This window comes from Medicago sativa, chromosome 6 (genome assembly GCF_051527215.1).
Source record: "Medicago sativa cultivar Bolivia chromosome 6, Bolivia_mono, whole genome shotgun sequence".
Taxonomy (NCBI): Eukaryota; Viridiplantae; Streptophyta; class Magnoliopsida; order Fabales; family Fabaceae; genus Medicago; species Medicago sativa.
The window spans coordinates 52452091-52474494 of NC_140754.1; the positions used below are offsets into that span (position 1 = coordinate 52452091).

At 33.8% G+C, this 22404-nt stretch overlaps 1 protein-coding gene and 1 long non-coding RNA gene across 15 annotated transcripts; both read right to left on the reverse strand.

The window, feature by feature from the left end:
* Positions 1-6842: 6842 nt before the first annotated feature.
* On the reverse strand, positions 6843-9026 carry LOC146915581 (uncharacterized). The gene is made up of 4 exons (XM_085721384.1): positions 8918-9026; positions 8692-8783; positions 8498-8599; positions 6843-7426 (listed from the first exon to the last, which is right to left on the reverse strand). The coding sequence occupies exons 1-4, from the start codon at positions 9024-9026 to the stop codon at positions 7139-7141; spliced, it is 591 nt and encodes a 196-aa protein (XP_085577510.1). The 3' UTR covers positions 6843-7138.
* A 6873-nt stretch (positions 9027-15899) lies between these two features.
* Positions 15900-21750, reverse strand: LOC146915582 (uncharacterized). 14 transcript variants are annotated; one of them, XR_015014661.1, is made up of 11 exons: positions 20964-21116; positions 20340-20401; positions 20152-20202; positions 19903-20010; positions 19222-19288; positions 18628-19097; positions 18498-18546; positions 17956-18039; positions 17497-17552; positions 17216-17302; positions 15900-16313 (listed from the first exon to the last, which is right to left on the reverse strand). It is a non-coding gene; the product is annotated as an uncharacterized LOC146915582 (long non-coding RNA). The 14 variants fall into 14 exon arrangements; XR_015014655.1 differs by lacking the exons at positions 15900-16313; positions 17497-17552 and adding exons at positions 16681-16960; positions 21613-21749 and having other exon boundaries at positions 20964-21061; XR_015014657.1 differs by lacking the exons at positions 15900-16313; positions 17497-17552 and adding exons at positions 16681-16960; positions 21151-21352 and having other exon boundaries at positions 20340-20382; positions 20964-21061.
* Positions 21751-22404: the final 654 nt, after the last annotated feature.

Below are 22404 nucleotides of genomic sequence, written 5' to 3' on the forward strand. Positions count from 1 at the left end.
TTTTAGAATATACCACATCTTCATCCTCAGAGTCTGTTTCAGGTTCAGCTTCTGAAGTTATTGTTGCCACTAACCCCACAGCCACATTTGCTTCATTTTTAACATCATCCTTATCACACCCTGACTCACTATCCAAATCTCCATAGCCATCAGACTCTGCTTGATCTGTCTTCTGAACTTGTTAGATTTGAAGGTTGGTTTCTTCCATTTTTCTTTAGATTTCTCTTTCTGCAGGTTAGGGCAATCAGCAATGAAGTGTCCAGGTTTCTTGCAATTGAAACAACCTTTTTGATCTTCTTTTCTTGATCCTTTGTAGCCACTACTTTTGCTCAAGAACTTCTTATTCTTCCTAGTCAAATACTGAAGTTTGTTGGAGAGCATAGCCATTTTCTCAACAACAACAGGGTCTTCATCAGAATTCCCAACATCTTCTTCAGACTCATTTGCTTTGAGAGCTTGTGAATGCTTTCCTTTAGACTTAAGTGCAATAGTCTTTGGCTTTCTAGCAGGCTCTTGCTCATTGAGACCAATCTCATGACATTTGAGAGAGCTTATAAGATCTTCAACACTAAGAGTGTTTAGATCCTTAGCTTCCTCAATAGCAGTAATTTTAGGTCTCCATCTTGCAGGTAAGCTCCTTAAAATCTTGTTCACATGATCAAAAGCAACATAACTTTTCTTTAGTATCTAAAGTCCAGAGACTAGAGTCTAAAACCTTCAGTGCATATCGCCAATGATTTCATCATCTTTCATAATGAACAACTCATATTGATTGACAAGCATAGTTGCTTTGGCTTATTTGACTTTCTTGTTACCTTCATAGTTTGAACACAAGGAACTAAACATAGCTTTAGCAGTAGATTTATCACTTTTCTTTAAGTACTCCTTGTGAGGCAAAGCAGCAACAAGAATGCCTCTAATCTTGTGATGTTTCTTGTACAACTTTTTCTGAGCAGGAAATTGTTTCTTTCTATCAACAACAACTCCTTCTTCATCTAAAACCAAGTCACCAACACATTTTTCAAGAACAACCGATAGCTCTTCATCTAAACCCATAATGTGACTATACATTTTGGTTTTCCACCAAGAGAAAGTCTCAGAGACTCCATTAAACATTGGAGGTTTGTTTGAACCAGATGACTTAACTTCAGAAGTTCCATAATCATATGCAACAACATTATGACCAGAATTGGAACCTTCAACAGTTGTCATGTTTTTTTTCAGATCTTTGTCTATTACACTATTAAGTGCAAAGACAGATAGAATCACAGCTCTGATACCAAATGAAGGTGAAAAAAACACAAGAAGGGGTGGTTGAATTGTGTTAGCTTTTTCTTCTTTTTAAAACTAAGTCTAGTGTTCAGAGTCTGGAACAAGGTTCAGAGTCTTATGCAGCGGATAATGTAAAGAGAGAGAGAGAGAGAGAGAGAGAGAGAGAGAGAGAGAGAGAGAACATAGAGACACAAAGCAATTATACAGGTTCCTTCCACAATCTAGAAATAGCCATGTGTCCCTTGCACTTCCAAGGAGAGTTCACTAAAATCCGTATCTGATTACAATTTCTCAAGCACAAAAGCAAGAGACTTCAAACTACTCAAGCATAAAAGCAAGATGTTTCCTATGCTCAAGCAAACGCACAAGATATACAATCAGTGTTGTCCACAATACAAATTAGATACAGACTCTTAAGACTCTAGAATTTCTAAGATATGAAAATTGATAAGAAATTTTAAGTGAACTTTGATATGGAAACAATTTCATAAGAGTTTTGGCCTAGTAAAATTGTTGTGAGTCTCTTTTTCAACACATCAAAAGAGTCGTTGTTGAAGCTTGATAATCATCAATGATTTGTTGCTTGATTTGGTTATTGTCCTATGAGGGAACAATTTCATATTCATTACTTGAATAGAGAATAACCAGCTTAGATGTAGTTGTTATCTTGTACTATTGCAGACATGAAGAGTGGAATAGTGGAGTAGTGGTTGTATAATTGTACTATTGTCCTTTTCCTACGCTCTTCAGTGGATAAGCATTCAATACCTTCTAATTCCTCTAAAATAGTTGTTGCTCCAGGATTCTATTCCTTCTACAATGATATGAATTCAGAATAACAACTTTTAACTAACTTCAGCTTCCAGTCTTCAGACTCTGATGAACTTCAGCTTCTGATGATCTTCAGACTCTCTGATGACATCAGCTTCTGATGGTCTTCAGACTCTGTTGGTCTTCAGACTCTATCTTGCAACATAAGCTTCCTTTTGTAAATTTCATTGCTCTTATTTGTTCTTTCAGAACCAATGCTTAACTTCAAGACTTATAAAGTTTTGTCTGTGGTCCTGCACACTTGGACAATTATTAACATATCCAATTGACATTTTAATACTTTGTTATCATCAAAACTTAAGGTGGTAATGTTAAATACATTTTGTTCCAACTATTTCCTCCTTTTTGATGATAAACACTAGTATTAACTGTCAGTTGTTGTTAATCTAATCAACAAGTTTACTTTAGGGTCTGAGGTTTGTAAGCTCCCCCTAAGTCTGATAGTTCTTAAGGTGAGGTTTGTAAGCTTCCCCTGAGTTCTTTCCATGTTAATTAAATTCATTTTAATCTTAAAAATGTCACTAAGAAATAATCTCACATGAAAGCAGAGGCTAAGATATGAGAAGCATGTTCTCCTAAATTAATTTTAATTATTTAGTGGGCTCAGAGCCTAAATGTACTATTCTACTCCCCCTTTTGTCATCAACAAAAAGTATGAAATAAGAATCAAAAAGAGAAGTAAAAAAAATGGATTACTTCTAAGCATCAAATCAGAGCATGGTTGTAATTGAAAATAGATAATATCAAAGTAGTGTATAACAACCATAATAAAAATATCAAAGCAAAAAATATTAAGCACTTGAAACACAAACATTATAGGAAGTCAATAAGAAACAAAAACAACAAAACAAAATAATATGTTGTGCATCTAGGGTTGTTGTTGCTTCTTCATCATAGCCATCATATCCGTCATCATTGCTCTGAGATCCTCTGACTGTTTCTTCACAGTTTCTTCCAATGCTTTTGATCTTCTAGCTTGGGCTTCTTCATGTGCTCTACATTCTACTTTCAATTCAGACATCTGTCTCTTCAATGCTTCAGTTAACATCTGCTCAAACAGTTCTTGCAAAAGTTTTTCAACTCTTTTGTCCTGTTTAGGATCTTGTTTCTTCAATTTTTCAAGAATTGGTATCTGAGGCTCGAATTTCACTTGAGTCAACCAAGAAGTATCCAGCTTCCTCTTTGACAGATGAAGTGATGATTCAAGAGAGATCCAGGAAGAATGGAAAGTATGAGATATACGATTTGTTTCTTCTGACTTCCATAACTTCCCTACTTTTGATGACTTCTTTGAACCAATTGTTGAAAGCTTGATTTTGAGCTTCAACAGAAAATCTCTGCAAGTCATTGAAGACTTTGTCTACTACTTCTCTGAGAGCAATCCATTTGTCTTCATAATTCTCAGTGTGAACTGCATCATTTCTAGCTTTGACAAGTCTGTTCAGATCCTCAAAAATGTTCTCACAAACCTCTTTCAGTACAATAGAACCAAGTAACAGGGTAGGAGGTGGTGAGACATTGATGGTTTGAGGTGCAAGGGTTGAGGGTATGTCTTGGTTAATTCGAGAAGTTGAAGTTGAGGGTGTATCAAGGTTAGCATAAATGACTCTTACATCTTCATCATCAGAGTTTGATATATCCATGTTGGATATATCAAGAGTTGGTTTGATATTGAATCCCAAGTTCAAGAAATGAAGGTTTGTTGAACAAGGTATCAATGTCAGTTTGTAATGAGTTCTCAGGTTGAGCAGAATTGATTGGTTGGACAACATGTGTTAGGTCTTCTGATATTGAAGTACTAGCATCAAATAATGATTGATCAGTTGAGGTGGTTTCAAGAATTTATTGGAGGGGAGAGTCTGGCTTGAAATCTAGATGAATAATCATTTTAGTGCAAGTTTCAGAGGCCATTTGGTTTAGGGTTTCAGGTTGTTGTTGGTTTTCTAAAACAACAAGTTCAAGTGTTGTCTCAGAGGCTCCTTGGTATACTTTGATTAATGGACATACACTCCATCTTTGCATTGATTGATTTGAATTCCAAGAAAGAACTTCAATTCTCCCATCATGCTCATTTCAAACTTATCATGCATTAACTTAGAAAATTCTTTGCAAAGAGATGCATTAGTAGTAAAGATGAAATCATAACCATCAAGTTCTTTTTCAGACTCTTTCAGATCCAACAGAGTCTTTTCTTGTTGTTTTAATAAATCAACAAATTTTTCTTTTAAATCTTTCAACTCATTGGATATGTATTCAAAGTGTGAGAGAAGCTCTTTAAGAGACTCAATAAGTTCACTTTTGGGAATTTTAGAATATACCACATCTTCATCCTTAGAGTCTGTTTCAGGTTCAGCTTCTGAAGCTATTGTTGCCACTAACCCCACAGCCACATTTGCTTCATCTTTAGCATCATCCTTATCAGACCCTGACTCACTATCCAAATCTCCCTAGCCATCAGACTCTGATTGATCTGTCTTCTGAACTTGTTGGATTTGAAGGTTGGTTTCGTCGATTTTTCTTTAGATTTCTCTTTCTGCAGGTTAGGACAATCAGCAATGAAGTGTCCAGGTTTCTTGCAGTTGAAACAGCCTTTTTGATCTTCTTTTCTTGATCCTTTGTAGCCACTACTTTTGCTCAAGAACTTCTTGTTCTTCCTAGCCAAATACTGAAGTTTGTTGGAGAGCATAGCCATTTTCTCAACAACAACAGGGTCTTCATCATAATTCCCAACATCTTCTTCAGACTCATTTGCTTTGAGAGCTTGTGAATGCTTTCCTTTAGACTTAAGTGCAATAGTCTTTGGCTTTCTAGCAGGTTCTTGCTCATTGAGACCAATCTCATGACATTTGAGAGAGCTTATAAGATCTTCAACACTAAGAGTGTTAAGATCCTTAGCTTCCTCAATAGCAGTAATTTTAGGTCTCCATCTTGCAGCTAAGCTCCTTAAAATCTTGTTCACATGATCAGAAGCAACATAACTTTTCTTTAGTACCTAAAGTCCAGAGACTAGAGTCTAAAACCTTTAGTACATATCGCCAATGATTTCATCATCTTTCATCATGAACAACTCATATTGATTGACAAGCATAGTAGCTTTGGCTTATTTGACTTTCTTGTTACCTTCATAGTTTGAACACAAGGAAGTAAACATAGCAAATGAGTTTTGGCACTAGTAAAATTGTTGTGATTCTCTTTTTCAACACATCAAAAGAGTCGTTGTTGACGCTTGATAATCATCAATGATCTGTTGCTTGATTTGGTTATTGTCCTATGAGGGAACAATTTCATATTCATTACTTGAATAGAGAATAACCAGCTTAGATGTAGCTGTTATCTTGTACTATTGCAGACATGAAGAGTGGAATAGTGGAGTAGTGGTTGTATAATTGTACTATTGTCCTTTTCCTACGCTCTTCAGTGGATAAGCATTCAATTCCTTCTAATTCCTCTAAAATAGTTGTTGCTCCAGGCTTCTATTCCTTCTACAATGATATGAATTCAGAATAACAACTTTTAACTAACTTCAGCTTCCAGTCTTCAGACTCTGATGAACTTCAGCTTCTGATGATCTTCAGACACTCTGATGACGTCAGCTTCTGATGGTCTTCAGACTCTGTTGGTCTTCAGACTCTATCTTGCAACATAAGCTTCTTTTTGTAAATTTCATTGCTCTCATTTGTTCTTTCAAAACCAATGCTTGACTTTAAGACTTATAATGTTTTGTCTATGGTCCTGCACACTTGGACAATTATTAGCATATCCAATTGACATTTTAATACTTTGTTATCATCAAAACTTAAGGTGGTAATGTTAAACACATTTTGTTCCAACAATGGCAAAAGTAATTAATAAAACTATGTAGTAATAGTAAGATTCGCTAGGAATTGAGAGATTCAAAGTCGAATCTTAATACAATCTATTATTGATAAATCTCACACAAAGTACAAAACAAGGCAAATCCCAAACCAAACCTAAAAGCAATTATACAATTATACAAATGAACATAATGTATATATGTTTGATAAATTGACAATAGATTGAACTCAAATGTGATCAATATGGATTAATTGAAAACCTAATTCAATGAATTAAGTCAAGTTTAATAAGTTGAAACAAAATCACATTCAATTTCTATTCTAACAATTTGTCAAGCATTCATATACATGATTAACAACATTGAAGAGAAAATCGAAGAGAAACGACACCAAAATTTTATAGTAGTTCACCCTTTCGTCCTCGCTTCGGGCTACATCTATTCTTTATGGTGGAAAACTTCTCCACCAAAGACTTTTACTAAGTCGCTTCCCAAAACACTCATTTTACAATTACAAACTCCTATCCATAACTTTTCTTTTATTCTCTTTCTCGTTTGCATTCCACTGCGCTTTAAATCTAAACATATAATTCATGTATTTATATGTTCTGTTAAGACAATGGTTATCAATAGCAAACCTTGATCCTCTTAGCTGCTTTATAGTGCAGCAATTATAGGAACAATTATGTTTAGGACAATTGTTGCACCATAAAGCAGCTATAACTCTGAATATTCAATATTCATCATGAACAATTCATCATGAACAAAATATTGCTCCCTTATAGCTCTGAATAACGTGTTACTACTTACTGATGATAACTTAGAGTTCCTTCGAAACTCCAAGGAGCAGAAAAACTAGTCAATGCAATATTCATCATGAACAAAATATTGCTCCCTTATAATCCGTAACTGGCATACAAGAACAAAAACAAACAAGACCCAAGATATTCATTCATTAACAAATATTCCTTTTGTCCCATAACAAATGACACATTTGTAAAAAGAAATTTTTCCAATATAATTGATTTATTCACTTTTCAATGCATTATTAATTACCCTTTTCAATATCTCCCTCTTTGCATTTACGATCATGATAAATGCACTAATATTTGACAAAGACACTTAAAACCAATTTTCTCTCTATTTCACTTATACATTTTTCTTATTATATGTGAAATGAACAAATGATTCCCTTATTTTGGGATTGAGGGAGCATAACATTCACATATCGTCTGGTTTTTCGTCCCATCTACTCTTGCGCCTTGGTCTTTCGAGAGCTACACTCTTTCCAATCAACTTCTCTATATGTCTAGGTAATCGTGGAACTGGAAAATATATAAGGTCCACGTTGTCATCATCACTAATCCATCCATAGCAAGGTCTATATCTACTTTTGTCACTTGGTTTTGTGGATTCAATCATAGAATTACTGTCAAGTACTGTTTCATCATTGCTTTCTTGTATAGCAGCTGATGATGTCTCACCAACAACATCCCTTCTTGTATCATCCTATAAAGAATTACCATTTTTCTTGTTATTAGTTCAAATTATAAAAATGATCATCTGCCTAACAATCTATGTTGACTCAATATCTAAATATGAAGCACTGGATAAGACGCAAACACCAAACATGACACTAGCACGTGGGTGCAAACACCAATAAAAAGCTAAAAAAATGGAAGTGATTAAATATAACCACAAAGTATCAGTATGACATGACATGATGTAGGTGTCTAATAGTGTGTTGTTCAAGTGAAAGCTTTAAACAAAGTTTCCCTTCTGAGTGTTAAATGCTAGAAATTTTTAGTAGTCAGTGCTGTTACCTAAACCCCAAGAATCTCAAAAAAAACCCATAATATTTCTTTTCTCCATATTATCTTGAGGATAGGGACCAAAACATGGCCACAAGTTACAGAGGAGCAAGCATTGGAATGAAGTCACTATCCAAACCTTTATAAGAAGATCAATGTATAAACTAATTGTCAAAATCACGGTGTTGAAATTGAAACTACAAAGTGTAGTTTTTGAAAAAATTGTGGTGGCTTACAATGATTTTGACAATCCCATCACCGATCCAAACTTGCACTAAATTGGTCCCTAAACTATACTCTATCCTATTTCATTATCAATTACAGAATAATAGTATTTGTACAAGTTTATTTCGGTCATTAACCCTAAGGCTCACCGTAGAAAGACCTTGATTATTTGAGTTCAATCACTTGGTTAAATTAATACATGTTTGTTTATATTGATTGTTTCTTAATTTAAAAGTCAATACTACAAGAACTAAATATTGATTGTTTCTTAATTTAAAAAAAAATAAAAAAAATACTACAAGAACTAAATATTAGGGACAAAGAGAGTATAAACATATAAACAGCCTCTAAACTATTCTCAACCAATAAAGTTAGTACCTAAACTATCACACTCTCATCCATTATGATAATAATTGAGTGACTAATTTGATGTATTAAGAATTGTTTAAAGATCTAAATAGACGAGTGACTATTGCTTTATGGAATCACATTGAAACAGAATAATATAACGGTCAACAAATGAACACAATTATAAAATGCTGACCTTGTCTTCAACACAAGTTTGTTGTTTCGAAAGAATAGTTTCAATTAGCAGCTTGTAAGAGTCCACTTCAATAAAGGGCCATCCTTGATTTCCTTCATAAACCTGCAAAAACAATGAAAAATCTAAAAAAAATTCAAGAGTGAAACAAAACATTGCAAAATCAAAACCTTTTTTTCCAAGAAAATAAGACCAACATGAAGAAGCTCCTCAACAGTTTCTCTAATAAGTTTTTCCTGAAATCCAAATTTTCCTGAAGCTCCTCTAATAGCTTTGCAACCTTTTTTTCCTGAAATAAGTTTCTCTAATAAGTTTCTCTATACCTACGGTTCGTCAGAGGTATAATTATTCTTTTAAATTTGAAAACAGCTGGCTCCTAGAGGACGATATTGAGGAGCTGGTGGTGGATGGCTGGGGTGGTACTAGGGGGTTGGAGCTCAGTGATAGAGTTATGAATTGTTCTACGAAGTTGCAAAGCTAGGGTAGGAGGAAGAGAGTTCAGTTTAAGGAAGAAATTAACCAATGTGTTCATATATTAGAGGAGCTTCGTAACCAGCCGAATGGTATAATGCGTACACAATATGTCGAAACTCAGGCAAAGCATGCTCGACTACTTGTACAGGAGGAGGCCTTTTGGAAGCAAAGAGCGAAAATGCACTGGTTGAAGGAAGGGGACATGAATACTAAGTTCTTTCATACATCTGCGGTAGCCCACAGCAAAGGGAAGAAGGTTAGTAAGCTCTGAACGGATGATGGGAGGATTGCTACGTCTCAAGAGGATATGTGTATCGTGGCACAAGGTTATTTTGAGCAACTATTTGCTGCAAATGCAGGTGTGCATGAACCGGTGCTGGATTTGATGAGTCAGTGTGTGTCGATGGATGACAATATAATGCTTACAGCACCTATTACAAAAGAAGAATTGCGTCAAGCTCTTTTTCAGATGCAACCGGACAAGTCCCCAGGTCCATATGGTTTTAATCCGGCATTTTATCAGAGATTTTGGCATGTGTGTGGTGATGATATTTTTCAGGCAGTGGTTTCTTGGTTGGATCGCGGTTACTTCCCTTCAAACCTTTCAGAAACAAATATATGTTTGATTTCGAAGTGCGAAGACCCGGATAATATGAAAGATCGTAGGCCTATATCTCTTTGTAATGTGTTGTATAAGATGGTGTCGAAGTTGCTCGCTAATCGACTGAAACGATGTTTGGATAAATGTGTGTCAGAGGAGCAGTCGGCGTTTGTTGAGGGCCGTTCTATACTGGACAACACGTTAATTGCTACCGAGATAATCCACTCAATGAAGAGGAAGACGAAGGGATGGAGAGGGGAATTGGCTCTTAAGATTGATATTAGCAAGGCTTATGATAGAGTGGATTGGGGGTTTCTTCCTGGTGTGCTTATGCGAATGGGGTTCAGTGAGAAATGGGTCCAATGGATGATGATGTGTGTTAGTTCTGTTACTTATTCGGTGCTTATGAACTTTGACAGGGTGGGGCCTATTGTACCCGACCGAGGGTTGCGCCAAGGTGACCCGTTATCACCATATTTATTCATATTGGTGGCTGAGGGTCTCTCGACTCTAATACATAAGGCTATTAATAGAGGTGATATCCATGGGGTACAAGTTTGTCGCGGTGCACCAGTGGTGTCCCATCTGTTGTTTGCAGACGATTGTTTCTTGTTTTGCAGGGCCAATGTGGTGGAAGCACAACGTTTACTTACTATTCTTAAAACTTATGAGGTAGCATATGGTCAAGAAATTAACTTATCAAAGTCTGAGGTGTTTTTTAGTCGTAATATGAGTGAGGCGGTGCAGAAGGATTTGTCAAACATTATTGGTGTCCGACATGTGATGGGTACCGGAAAGTATTTGGGGTTACCTTCGATGATTGGTAGAGATAAGAGGTCTGTTTTTTCTTTTATCAAGGATCGTATTTGGAAACGAATAAATGCATGAAGGGGACGCGCATTATCGAAGGCGGGAAAGGAAGTTATGATCAAATCTGTGTTACAATCTATTCCTTCATACATAATGAGTATTTATCTTTTGCCGAATTCAATTATGGATGATATTGAAAATATGATCAATGCGTTTTGGTGGGGAGGAAGGAGTAACAACCGAGGGATTAAATGGATGGCATGGGAACGTGTGGCATGCCCCAAAGAATTTGGTGGAATGGGGTTTCAGAATTTCAAAGTTTTTAATCTCGCTATGGTAGCTAAGCAAGGATGGAGCTTTCTGTCTAAACCTGAATCTCTGGTTGCTAGAGTCTTTAAATCGAGGTACTTTCCACGTTCCTCGTTTTTGGGTGCTAAACTCAGACACAACCCGAGCTTTGCTTGGCGGAGTATTTGGAATTCACGTCACTTACTTTTATATGGGTGTAGGTGGACAATTGGAAATGGGCAGCAGGTCAGCGTGATGAATGATCCATGGGTTCGAGGTGGTCATGGTAGCTGGATTCAATCCCCACAAAGTCAGGGTGTGTATAGTTTGCGTGTGTCTGATTTGATGGTTGATGAGGAACGGGGTTGGGATATTGATAAACTTGAATCTCTGTTTCCAGATGATATGGTGCAAGCTATTCTCGACATACCACTCTTTGCAGAAGTTCAGAATGATAAAATAGTGTGGATGATAGAACGTAACGGGAGGTATACTGTTAAGACTGGTTATAAACTTGCTATGATGGAGTTGTTACATACTGATCGGTTCCATGTTGAAGGAGAGTGGCATAGAATTTGGAATGTGAATTCCCCTCACAAAGCACGTAATTTGTTATGGAGGATTTGCAGAGGGTGTGTCCCGACGCGTCTCCGACTACAATCACGACATGTACAATGTGAGGTGATATGTCCCTGGTATCATACGGATGTTGAGGATGATTGGCATGCTTTTGTTGGTTGTCTGGTGGTGCGTGAGAGTTGGTATTGGGCAGGCCTTTCGACTGTGCTGCAACCGCGAGTTGGAACTGTGAGCAGTTTGGCAGATTTTGTTTTTGATATATGTCGTTCCGAAAGCAGAGACATTGCTGGTCGGGTGGCTTCACTTCTTTGGCAAATTTGGGTTGCACGTAATGATTCATTTGGAATGCCGCTTATCATACTTCAACAAGCATTGGGAGGACGGCACTAGATGCATGGCAGCAATGGCAAGAGGTTCATAAACATCCTCGTCAACCGGTTGTGCAACACGGACAGAATAGAGTGCAAGGTAACAGCTCCATTTGGGAGAAACCACGCGAGTCATGGTTGAAGTGTAATGTGGATGCCGCGTTCCATGACCGTAACCATATTACATCTTTTGTGTGTTGTGTTAGAGACTCCCGCGTCAATTTATTCGGGCTCAAACAAAATGGCAGTGGGCAAATATGACAGTTTTGGAGGGGGAGGCAGTAGCCTTACTCGAGGCTCTTCACTTTGCCGATGCGAACAGATGGGACCGGGTTGTCTTCGAGTCCGACTCATCTACTCTAGTGCAAGCTCTATCGTCTCCGTGCCAGGGTGATTCAGAATTCTATGCTATTGTTTCTAGTATTATTTATTAGTTATCTTTACATTCCAATTTTGAGGTGAAGTTTGTTAGGAGACAAGCGAACATGGTTGCTCATAGTTTAGCTAGGGCGGCCTGTTCTTGGGCTAGTCACCATATTTTTGATTTTTATCCTTCTTTGCATTGAACATTGGATAATTAATGATAATAGTTAATTTTGTTTAGGTAAAAAAAAAAACATCAAGGTTTTTTTTTTTTAACAAGTAACAGAAACAACTTTTTTTTACTCTTTCAAAACGAAAAAAACTTATTTTTTTTACGTTGTGTTTTTTGTGGAAACGTTTTTGTATCGACGTGGCTTCATAGGAATTTTTTATTTTTTTTTAAACTGAAGCTATCCCATGTAGTGACCAAATGTACGGCTGTGTTTGGTAACATAAAAAAGTTAGCTTATAGTTTGTTGGACTAGCTTATAAGCTTGTATTGATAGAATGAGATGTGTTTGGTAAAGAGCTTTTCTCACTAGCTTATATCGTTTTTTAAGAAGCTAATCCAAGTAGCTTTTGAGCTTATAGCTTGTAGCTTTTTACATTTTGTTCTATTTTTAACCTTTAATATTATTTTGGCTTAAATATGTAAATAGTCCCCGCAAATATCTGACATTTTGGTTTTAGTCCCTGTAAAAATATTTTTTTGGTTTTAGTCCCTGTAAATATAAAAAATTTGGTTTTGGTCCTTGGTATTTTGTTTTAGTCCTTGTAAAATTGATTCATATTGGATTTGGTCCTTGTAATATGTAGAATATTTGATTTTAGTCCCTCAAAATGAGGACTAAAATGAATATTATAGGGACAAATTTCAATATGAAATGATTTTACAAGGATTAAAACAAAATACCAAGGACCAAAACCAAATATTCTATATTTGCAAGGACTAAAACCAAAAAGTATTTTTACAGGGACTAAAACCAAAACGCCAGATATTTGCAGGGACCATTTCCATATTTAAGCCTATTATTTTTTATTAAAAAAACTACCCATGTAACAGGAAAAAACTTCCCACGTAGTGCTTAATTTTATTTGCAGCTTGTTTTATATTGTTTTCTATTTTTTTTTTTGTTCCTGTTGGTTGAAATATTGTTCTAGATTTGATTTTTTTTTACACGGTCACTTCCTATTAAATTCATATCTAAATATTTATTTATTCCTTCATAAAAAATATCAGTAAATATTTATCATTATTTTTTTCTTTGAACACATTTACCAATATAAATCAAAGAAATAATTTTCCATAAAAATATTTTGAAATAAATTAAAATTATTAAGATAAATTCTTAGTTAAATTATTTATGAGTAAAAAAAAGTTAAATTTTTTTATAAATTAAATTTATAATACTTTAAACATATATGTACTTTTAAGTCATTTTATATTTATTACTAACTTCAAAAGCTAATTTTACCAAACACTTTAATTTAATCAGTAAGCTTTTCAGCTATCAGCTAGCTTATAGCTTAATTTTACCAAACACACCCGTAGAATAACGACTTTTCAGATAGTGTTTGATAACGTAAAAAAAGCTAGCTTATAGCTTGTTGGACTAGCTTATAAGCTTGTTTTGATAAAATGAGATGTGTTTGGTAAAAAGCTTTTTTCACTAGCTTATACGTTTTTTAAGAAGCTAATTCAAGTAGCTTTTTAGCTTATAACTTTTAGCTTTTTATACTTTCTTCCATTTTTAACCTTATTTATTTTAAAAAATAAGTGACCACTAAACCCACGTAATCAAAGTAACTGCCACTTTTTTTTTCTTTTTACTTTTTCGGTTTGCTTAACAGTCATGCACTTTCTTTTTTCCATTTATACATAAAGACCCTCTTGCAATCTATTATTTACATACTATTTATAATTTCAAATAAAACAATATAATTTGCAAAAAATTAAAAAGATATATTATATGAAAGTTCTTTTAAAAAAGATATATTATATCAAAGTTAAAAAGTTTAATTACACAAAAATCACAATTTAATTTAATACCACATTTACCATTTTAAAGATGAAATTAATTAAAATATTTTATTTCAAAATAAATATATTAAGTAAAATTGTTTATAAACAAAATAAAATAGATATGTACTTTTATGTCTTTTTATATTTATCAGCTACTTCAACAACCAATTTTACCAAACACATTAATTTTAATAAGCGAGCTTTTTCAGCTATAAGCTATCAGCTATCAGTCATCAGCTATAAGCTAACTTTTCAGCTATCAGCTAACTTATCAGCTATCAGCTAGCTTATAGCTTATTTTTACCAAACACACATGAATCGAAGAAGTATGAAACAAATTCACTCCAATTTGGGGTGTTAAATTACTTTGCAATTTTTTGTCATATAAAGAACACAAGCTTATTAAAAATACAAACCTCAATTTCTTCAAAAAAATATAATAATTACAAGCCTCAGTCGACTTATTTATTGATCAAAGCAAACAAGTTGTGGCTTTTTTTTTTTTTTTGTACAAAACAAGCTGTGGCTTTATTATGAGGAAAAAAATAAATCCAACGAAACACACACATACTAAAATCTCGGAAACGGTTATTGACTTTTTTTTTTTGTTTAAAAACTAAATTACTCAATTATCCTTACCTTAAAACTATTTTAAACAAGTAACAAGTGGGTGTTTTGGTAAAAAAACAAGTGGGAGTAGACTTGCTAACTTACTCGTTCATGTTTTTGGGAGGGAGTATGTTAGCAGCCCCCATATATATAGATGCATTTTTTTCCTTCACTCCAATTCCAAATCACTTCGGATGTACACATAAAACCCTAATTTTTGTGATGTCAAGATGTGTGTTTTCGATTAAATCAAGAGTTTTTATATCGTCCAGACATATACTTTCAGAATCGTATGTAATTATTTAATAATGTGAAGTGGATAAAGTTGCTCCACTTTGTTAAGCAAGTAGAAGCCATTATTGGTCTAGCGTGAGTAATTAGGTTATACACTTCCGAAGGAAGAGCATGTCGCCTGCTCCCACATCTTTAGAAAAACACTAGACAATCCACCCGTGCTACCGCACGGGTCCTATAAATTGCAAATGTAGTAGGCCAAAATAAAGTTTAATAGCTCAATTACAACTTATAATTTTAATGCCATCATTTTTTAGTGCAAACATTCATTTTGTTTTTTCATGCCTGCAATTCAACATTCATTTTTTGAGTCATTGGGTCAAACTTACAATTGGTATATTAAAACAAAGCCTAAATCGCAAAAGAAAATAAAAAAATCATTGAAGAATGTCTGAGTGGAAACAATTTCAAAGCCAAAATCTATAGCACACATTTGAGTCGTGCGACGCACGGGTTTTTTGGACTGCAATAGACACCAATAAATTATATATACCCATTGATGTTAGATAAGTCATGTGGAAAAAATTGTAGGGTTAATTATGTTTCTAGTCCCTATAAAATAGCGACCTTATAAGTTTAGTCCTTACTTAATTTTAATAGCATTAATATTTTTAGTCCCTATAAAAAAAAATTACTTATAATTTTAGTCCCTGCTAAAACAAAGTTTGATTAATTATCCTTAAACTCTTAAATTTTTGAACGATTTTTTTGAGCCAAGATTAGAACACTATGAAAGGTTCGTTTACTAAAATTTAGAATTTTCAGACATGAAATGAATTAAATATGAATTTTTTAAAACGACAAAAGTTAAAGATAAAAAGTAATAAAATCTGGATGTAGAAATCAAATTTTGCGATAATTTTTTGCGGAGGAACTTTTAGTAATGTTCTAGACATATCTGCAAAAAATTGTTCAAAAATTTAAGAGTTTAAGCATAAATTAAACAAATTGGAATTGAGTAGGGACTAATACTCAGGGCAAAAAAACAAAATTAGGTACTAAAAATGCTATTAAAATTAAGTAAGGACTAAACTTACAAGGTCGCTATTTTACAGGGACTAGAAACATAATTAACCCAAAATTGTATTATCATTCAACATAGTGCAATAAACATTCATATTTTTTGGGAATGAGTTATAGACAACATTGGTTATCATAAATTGCAAAATATTTGTCCATAGACCACATTAGTTATCCTAATCTTCAACTTTTCTCTTGGAGTAACTCTTGAAATTGCAGCGTATAACCGCACTCGTGAAAACAAAGACGTTGGCAGATACATTCAAACATGTTTAAGAGATTGCTCTTGACTAAAAAATATCACTTTAGACATCAATGGAACAGATGTGTTCACTTGATCAGCTACCCTGTTGACTTTTTCTTTTAATATTATCCTAAGTCCATTTGAATCTGTTACAACAAAGCATAAAGTAAAATCAGTAACATAACAAAAAGATCATTTATTCTCAAAGTAACGTATTAGGGACTACTCTTAACTCCTTGAAAGCATGAACTCAAGTTAATTACAAAATTGGCAGGTTAAATTTTGCACAAACAACCACAATATACAATAAATTTAACAAAGAAAGTAACACTTTGAGGACCATGTATTGCAGGTCGGCTCTCCAATTCATAGAGACAATTATAACTTTTAACTTCCTAATACAGTCATATATGATTTCAATGTTTTCCAATTGAGAGAAAATTCCCATTCAAATCAAGTGATTTCAAGACAATTTCTTTAAATTGCCTAAGAATGTCTTATGCTAATATAAGATGGAGAACAAAAAAAATCTATAAGACGATAAAAATACTAAAGTAGAAAATCCAAAAATTCAACTAAAGATAAAAGGATGAAAGAACCTCCTAAAGCAACACAAATGAGCAAAAAAAAAATATTGAAAAAGAAGCCAAATAAAATGTTCATCAAATACAACAAACATAAAGGTTCAAAAGTTGGTCATTTTGAACATTCATCATAGGTATGAGATGGCAATCTTTTATGTGGGATACTCCTCTACCAATCAAACCTGCAAATTATGAATAGCCAATCATACCTGCAAATCGAATCAGTAGCACATATGAAGTAGGAACACTACATTTCTCAAGAATGAAATAAAACAACAATTCGTATTCCAATCAAATTTTTATAACATATGTTATGCTAATCAAATTCAGCTGACATTTTAAATCACCTAAATCAAATTCATGAAGAAATGCTTGTTTTCTTGGTAAATATCAGAGGCATAAATTGGAAACAAAAAGTTTGAACAGAAAATCCTAAAACCAAATTGAATTTGTGAACCACATACCTTAACCAATAGGATCACAAAGCCTTAATAATCAGTCTTCATTCAAGCTTCACAATGTTAAATTTGACTACCGCAAAACCATTCAACCTGCAAAAATAGATAATGAATAACGTGTAATTTAGATGAACAGATATGTCATAGAATTGTCAAAAGAAACATAGTCGTGATTTCTGCCGACGTACACTCAATCACAACCAAAAAAACTATAGAAACTATGAGGGACAATATAAAAAGAGAACCCTAGAAAACTTTCGCCAATTCCTACTGAAAATCCAAATTACCTCTTTCTATTTGTAGATGTCGTGATTCAACTTTTAAAATGATAATTTCTACAAATCTAGAACAGAAAAAGATCAAAATGAACAGGGTCTTTTAAGAATTTAAAAGAAACAGCATAATTTCAACATTGTAATCAAGAGCCAGATAGCTATACTATATGTGATCATGTTGTGTTAGTTAGATCAGCAGCCCTGATGTAAAAGTAAAAAAGGCATGAAAAACGCAAACAGAGAACAAACATTATTTATTACAAAATTCGACCAATTTGTGCCTACCACTACGATTAAAGAGGGGCTAAAATACCTATCTACTATTCAAGGTTGTTTACAAAGTATGTCATACCCACATGTCCATGTTCATTCTACAAAACATGCCTAGAAGTAACAATCAAAAATATAAATGCATTATTTTGAAATAAGCCAAAGAAGAAAAACAGAATTTGAAATATATTTTAATCTTACCCTTCTATCTTCCAGGTTAGCAACTCCATCATAAACTTTGTCTTCGCTATCACGGTCTGATAACACTTGTTCCAATGTCATGGGCTTCATCAACCCACAACAAAATGAGCAATGGACTCAGAAACAAATCAAATACATTATCTTACTAATCCATATCAAGTGCTAAAGCTAAGACAATATGCAAATTATATGGATTTAATCCATATATTATCTAGTTAATTCTGAAGACATGAAAACCAGTAGCACTTCAGTTAATATTGACCTCATGCACTCTTGTTTGTTAGAGATAAAATAAAATAAAATTTCTAAAAGCTAATGGTAATTACAAAATGAGGATTAAAAGTTTAGTATTAAATCCATTTATGGAGATGCCAGATAATTGTTGAACCGAAAAGGCAAGGGATCTCTATGGTTATCAAATCAAAAGAATCTTCAATTCACTTATAGAAATTAACTTGTACATAAAACAGTCCATACACCAAGCATGTTAGGAAGTACTTTAGGTGAATAAAAAATCAATGAGATCTAAGACAGTTAATTACATGAACTCTGTGTGAATGAAAGAACTGCCTCTTCTGCAGGAGCATAGGACTGGAGAAACAATTTTGACAAAAAATGAGCATATTAGGACTTCATAAGATTGAAAATAAAACAATAGTGTTAATGGCCTACCACATATTTTGTAATATCATATTTTGAGCGCCAAACTCCTTCCCGTTTGTTGTAAAATTGAATATGTGAACCACATAACTTAACCAATAGGATCACAAAGCCTTAAATATATCTTCTAATTGTAGCTTTTTTTCAAGCTGCATAATAATCAGTCTTCATTCAAGCTTCATAGTGTTGAATTTAGCTACCGCAAAACCATTCAACCGACAGAAATAGATAATTAATAAAGTGTCTATTTTAGATGAACAGATATGTAATAGAATTGTCAAAAGACACAAAGTCTTGATTTCTGCCGATGTACACTCAATCGCAACCAAAAAAACTATATAAACTATGAGGGACAATATAAAAAGAGAACCATGGAAAACGTTCGCCAATATAAAAGGAGAAGATCGGCGCTGATTCTGATTCGGAGGCTTCGATATTTGATTACAGGAAATCACCACCACCAAAACCGTCACCGTGTGCCGCTACAAAAAATGAATGTAGTTGTTGCCTATGTTGTTTAAATGATAATGTGGCTTTGAAGGGCCAAGCCTTTGCATTTAACAGAGAAACATAGACATGATGAATAAAAAATAAAATAAGACATACCATCATTTCAAACCTCCCACTTGCAATTATTAGTAGAATTTACAAATGCAGGAACCAAAGATTGTACCTGAACAAAGAAAACTAAATTTCAAGATGTTGAACGACGAAAAATGATGAGTCATAATCCTAAAAAAATCAACAAAAAAGATGTTGAATGACTTGCAATTAAACACGTTCAAGATACATGTTATGTATATGGAAGAGTGCGATACACCGAATATTAATATTAAAAAGAGACCCCATACTTTAATTGTTATCACACTTCGTTTGTCAAGAAACACGGAGTATTAACACCAAAGTTGAATAAACTAATAGCGGAATATAGAACAAATTATTAGCGTTCACTATTTCGTTTGTCAAGCAGTTTTTGGACAAACCTTGTCATTCATCTTCGTTAATGTGTGACCTGTCAAACATCCTATATTAAACTAAAAAAACCAAATCACCAGTAGAAAAATGATGAAATTAACTTCACACAACAAAAGTCACACAAAGTAAAACTTTCAGTCCCAATATCATGTTGCAATTCCAAATCTACGTGTCAAAAGAGATTGAAATTTTAACTAAATAAGAACTCAGAACTCGATCCTCACAGAGTCTCGTGTAAATTTTGCAATGATTTTTGAAATCGAAACCCTAGCTTAAAGATCCAGCGCTAACAGTGATGTCTCAAGAAGTTACCTCTCACCATAGATGAAGTCACTAAACATGAAAGGGCTGTCAGATTTTGAAGAAGACATTGAGCCAAAGCAGTAAATCACCAGTGTCTAAGCTATCACAGCGAGTTTTCTGCCAACAATAAGGATTTTTTAGAAAATTCATTTCAGAATGGAAAGAATAAAAATCAAGATAGATGGAACAATCAAGAAGATGAATTAAAGAAGCAAACAAAATGCACAATTTTTCAATTCAAAACTTAAAACCCATTACCATAAAGATACTCTTACTCATTTTGCATGTTCACTTTCTCTGCCTCAAATTCTGAAAATAAAATCCCCAACAAAAAATACACAACATAATGAGATAAAAGCTATAAAAAAAACTAAATCAAAACAACAAAAAGGAAAGAGGAAAATGTGAAATAGCTGAAGGAGAAATAAACATGTCATAAGTATCACCTTCTCATCAAAGCATCATTCTCCATCATCTTCAATGTTTGAACTAAAACCAAGCAGTAGCACTATCCATAAATTAAGGAAAAAAACAAAATTCATAAAACTTAAAGAGAGAACAAATAAGATGAAATAAATGGTGGAGGAGATTTTGAGGGAAAGTGATTAGAACGGTAAAGAAGAAGATAATAGAGAGAGAGAGAGAGAGAGAGAGAGAGAGAGAGAGAGGACGAACAAAGTTCAGAGTGAAAATTGAGTTTTTTTTTTTTTTTGAATCAGAGAGAGAGTTAAATATTAGTGTTAAGGATATAAGCCAAATCAATGAGGAAATAAGTTCTTTGTAATTTCAATGCATTTGCTCGAGCGTATCCATCCCATTATAATCGAAAATTACTTCTTTGTATATGTATATGGCAGCAAGATAACACCGAAAACCACTATTCTGATAAGTAAAGCCAGGAATAACAATTTAAAGTCAAATAACTATACCGAAATGCTGTCAAAAAGTATTCCGACTCTTGTACAAATTGTTATTTACGTGTAAAAATCGTGCAAGAAAATATCAAACCAAAATATGACAGGGATTAAGTGAAACAAAACAGAAATAAATATAAACATGTCCTATAATACCTCTTCAGGATGGTACTCCACATGATAAGTGCGCCACTTAAGTCTCAAAAGTTGAGTATAGGCTGGATCGGATCGTGCATATTCCTATTGTACAACATCTGTAATATAGAAAGATTTACACACGGTTAAAAATTTCATAAGCACTGGAATTGAAACTAGGAGGATAGATGGTGTGAAACATATTGACCTTTGCAACTGTGAAGGGCCAAGTCTGTGAAAAATAATGAAAAAAAAGAAACAAAGGAAAGAGAGAGAGGGAGAGGGTTGGCGGTGGTGATGATGATAAAGAGGAAGAAGAAGAAACGCGCGTTTGTTTTGGGAAAGAGAAAACGTGTGTGTTGTGAACGCGTGTGTTGTGTTGTTTTGTTATCAGCTTCATGAGCAACAATAGGATTTTGAAGTTTATCTATTAATTAATTAAATAGGTCAGGGGTAATACAGTAAAGTTAGCATACGTTTTTAGGTTAAAATTAGGGCTAACATTAGCTTACTGGTTAACTTTAATATATAGATAGATTAATTAAATAGGTCAGGGGTAATACAGTAAAGTTAGCATACGTTTTTAGGTTAAAATTACGGCTAATTAGCTTATTGTTTCATAAGCACTGGAATTGAAACTAAGAGGATAGATGGTGTGAAACATATTGACCTCTGCAGCTGTGAAGGGCCAAGTCTGTGAAAAGATAATGAAAAAAAAGAAACAAAGGAAAGAGAGAGAGGGAGAGGGTTGGCAGTGGTGATGATGATAAAGAGGAAGAAGAAGAAACGCGTGTTTGTTTTGGGAAAGAGAAAACACGTGTGTTGTGAACGCGTGTGTTGTGTTGTTTTGTTATCAGCTTCATGAGCAACAATAGGATTTTGAAGTTTATCTATTAATTAATTAAATAGGTCAGGGGTAATACAGTAAAGTTAGCATATGTTTTTAGGTTAAAATTAGGGCTAACATTAGCTTACTGGTTAACTTTTATATATAGATAGATGTGCTTGTAAAAAATCTAATTAAGACTCAGTTTGGGTTGATGTCAGGAAATGGAGTGAAATGGAGAATGATGAAACATATATTTCATTCCATTGTTTGAATATTTTACGATGGAGCGAAACTGATTTTTCACTTCATTGTTTTAAAAATTTACGGAACGGAATGATTTATTATTTTTTTTTTTTGAAACTGCAAAATTATTGATGACATGCTCGTGCAAGATGCACTAACAAGCTCGCGGACAAACAGTACAAAAACAGCAAATGCACTAAACACATGCTGCACATACAAAACACCCATGAGACAAAAGAACCGAAACGACCAGCCCCATACAAACAGTAAAAAATTGAACGAAATGAGCTATAACTATTTTATTCCATTTTTACCCTTTATTTTAAAAAAAACATTATTATTTTGAACTATTGCTCAATTTAATATGACATGTTAGCTTTAAAACATGAA

Bases quoted from the DNA above. Each gene is read 5' to 3' on its own strand.
- LOC146915581 (XM_085721384.1), bottom strand. From the start codon at position 9,026: ATGAACACATTGGTTAATTTCTTCCTTAAACTGAACTCTCTTCCTCCT. The intron at 8,600-8,691 runs GTTGGTCTTATT...TTGTTTTTGCAG, and splicing joins CTGTTGAGGAGCTTCTTCAT to GTTTATGAAGGAAATCAAGG. The intron at 7,427-8,497 runs GTCAGCATTTTA...AATTCTTTATAG, and splicing joins AAACTTGTGTTGAAGACAAG to GATGATACAAGAAGGGATGT.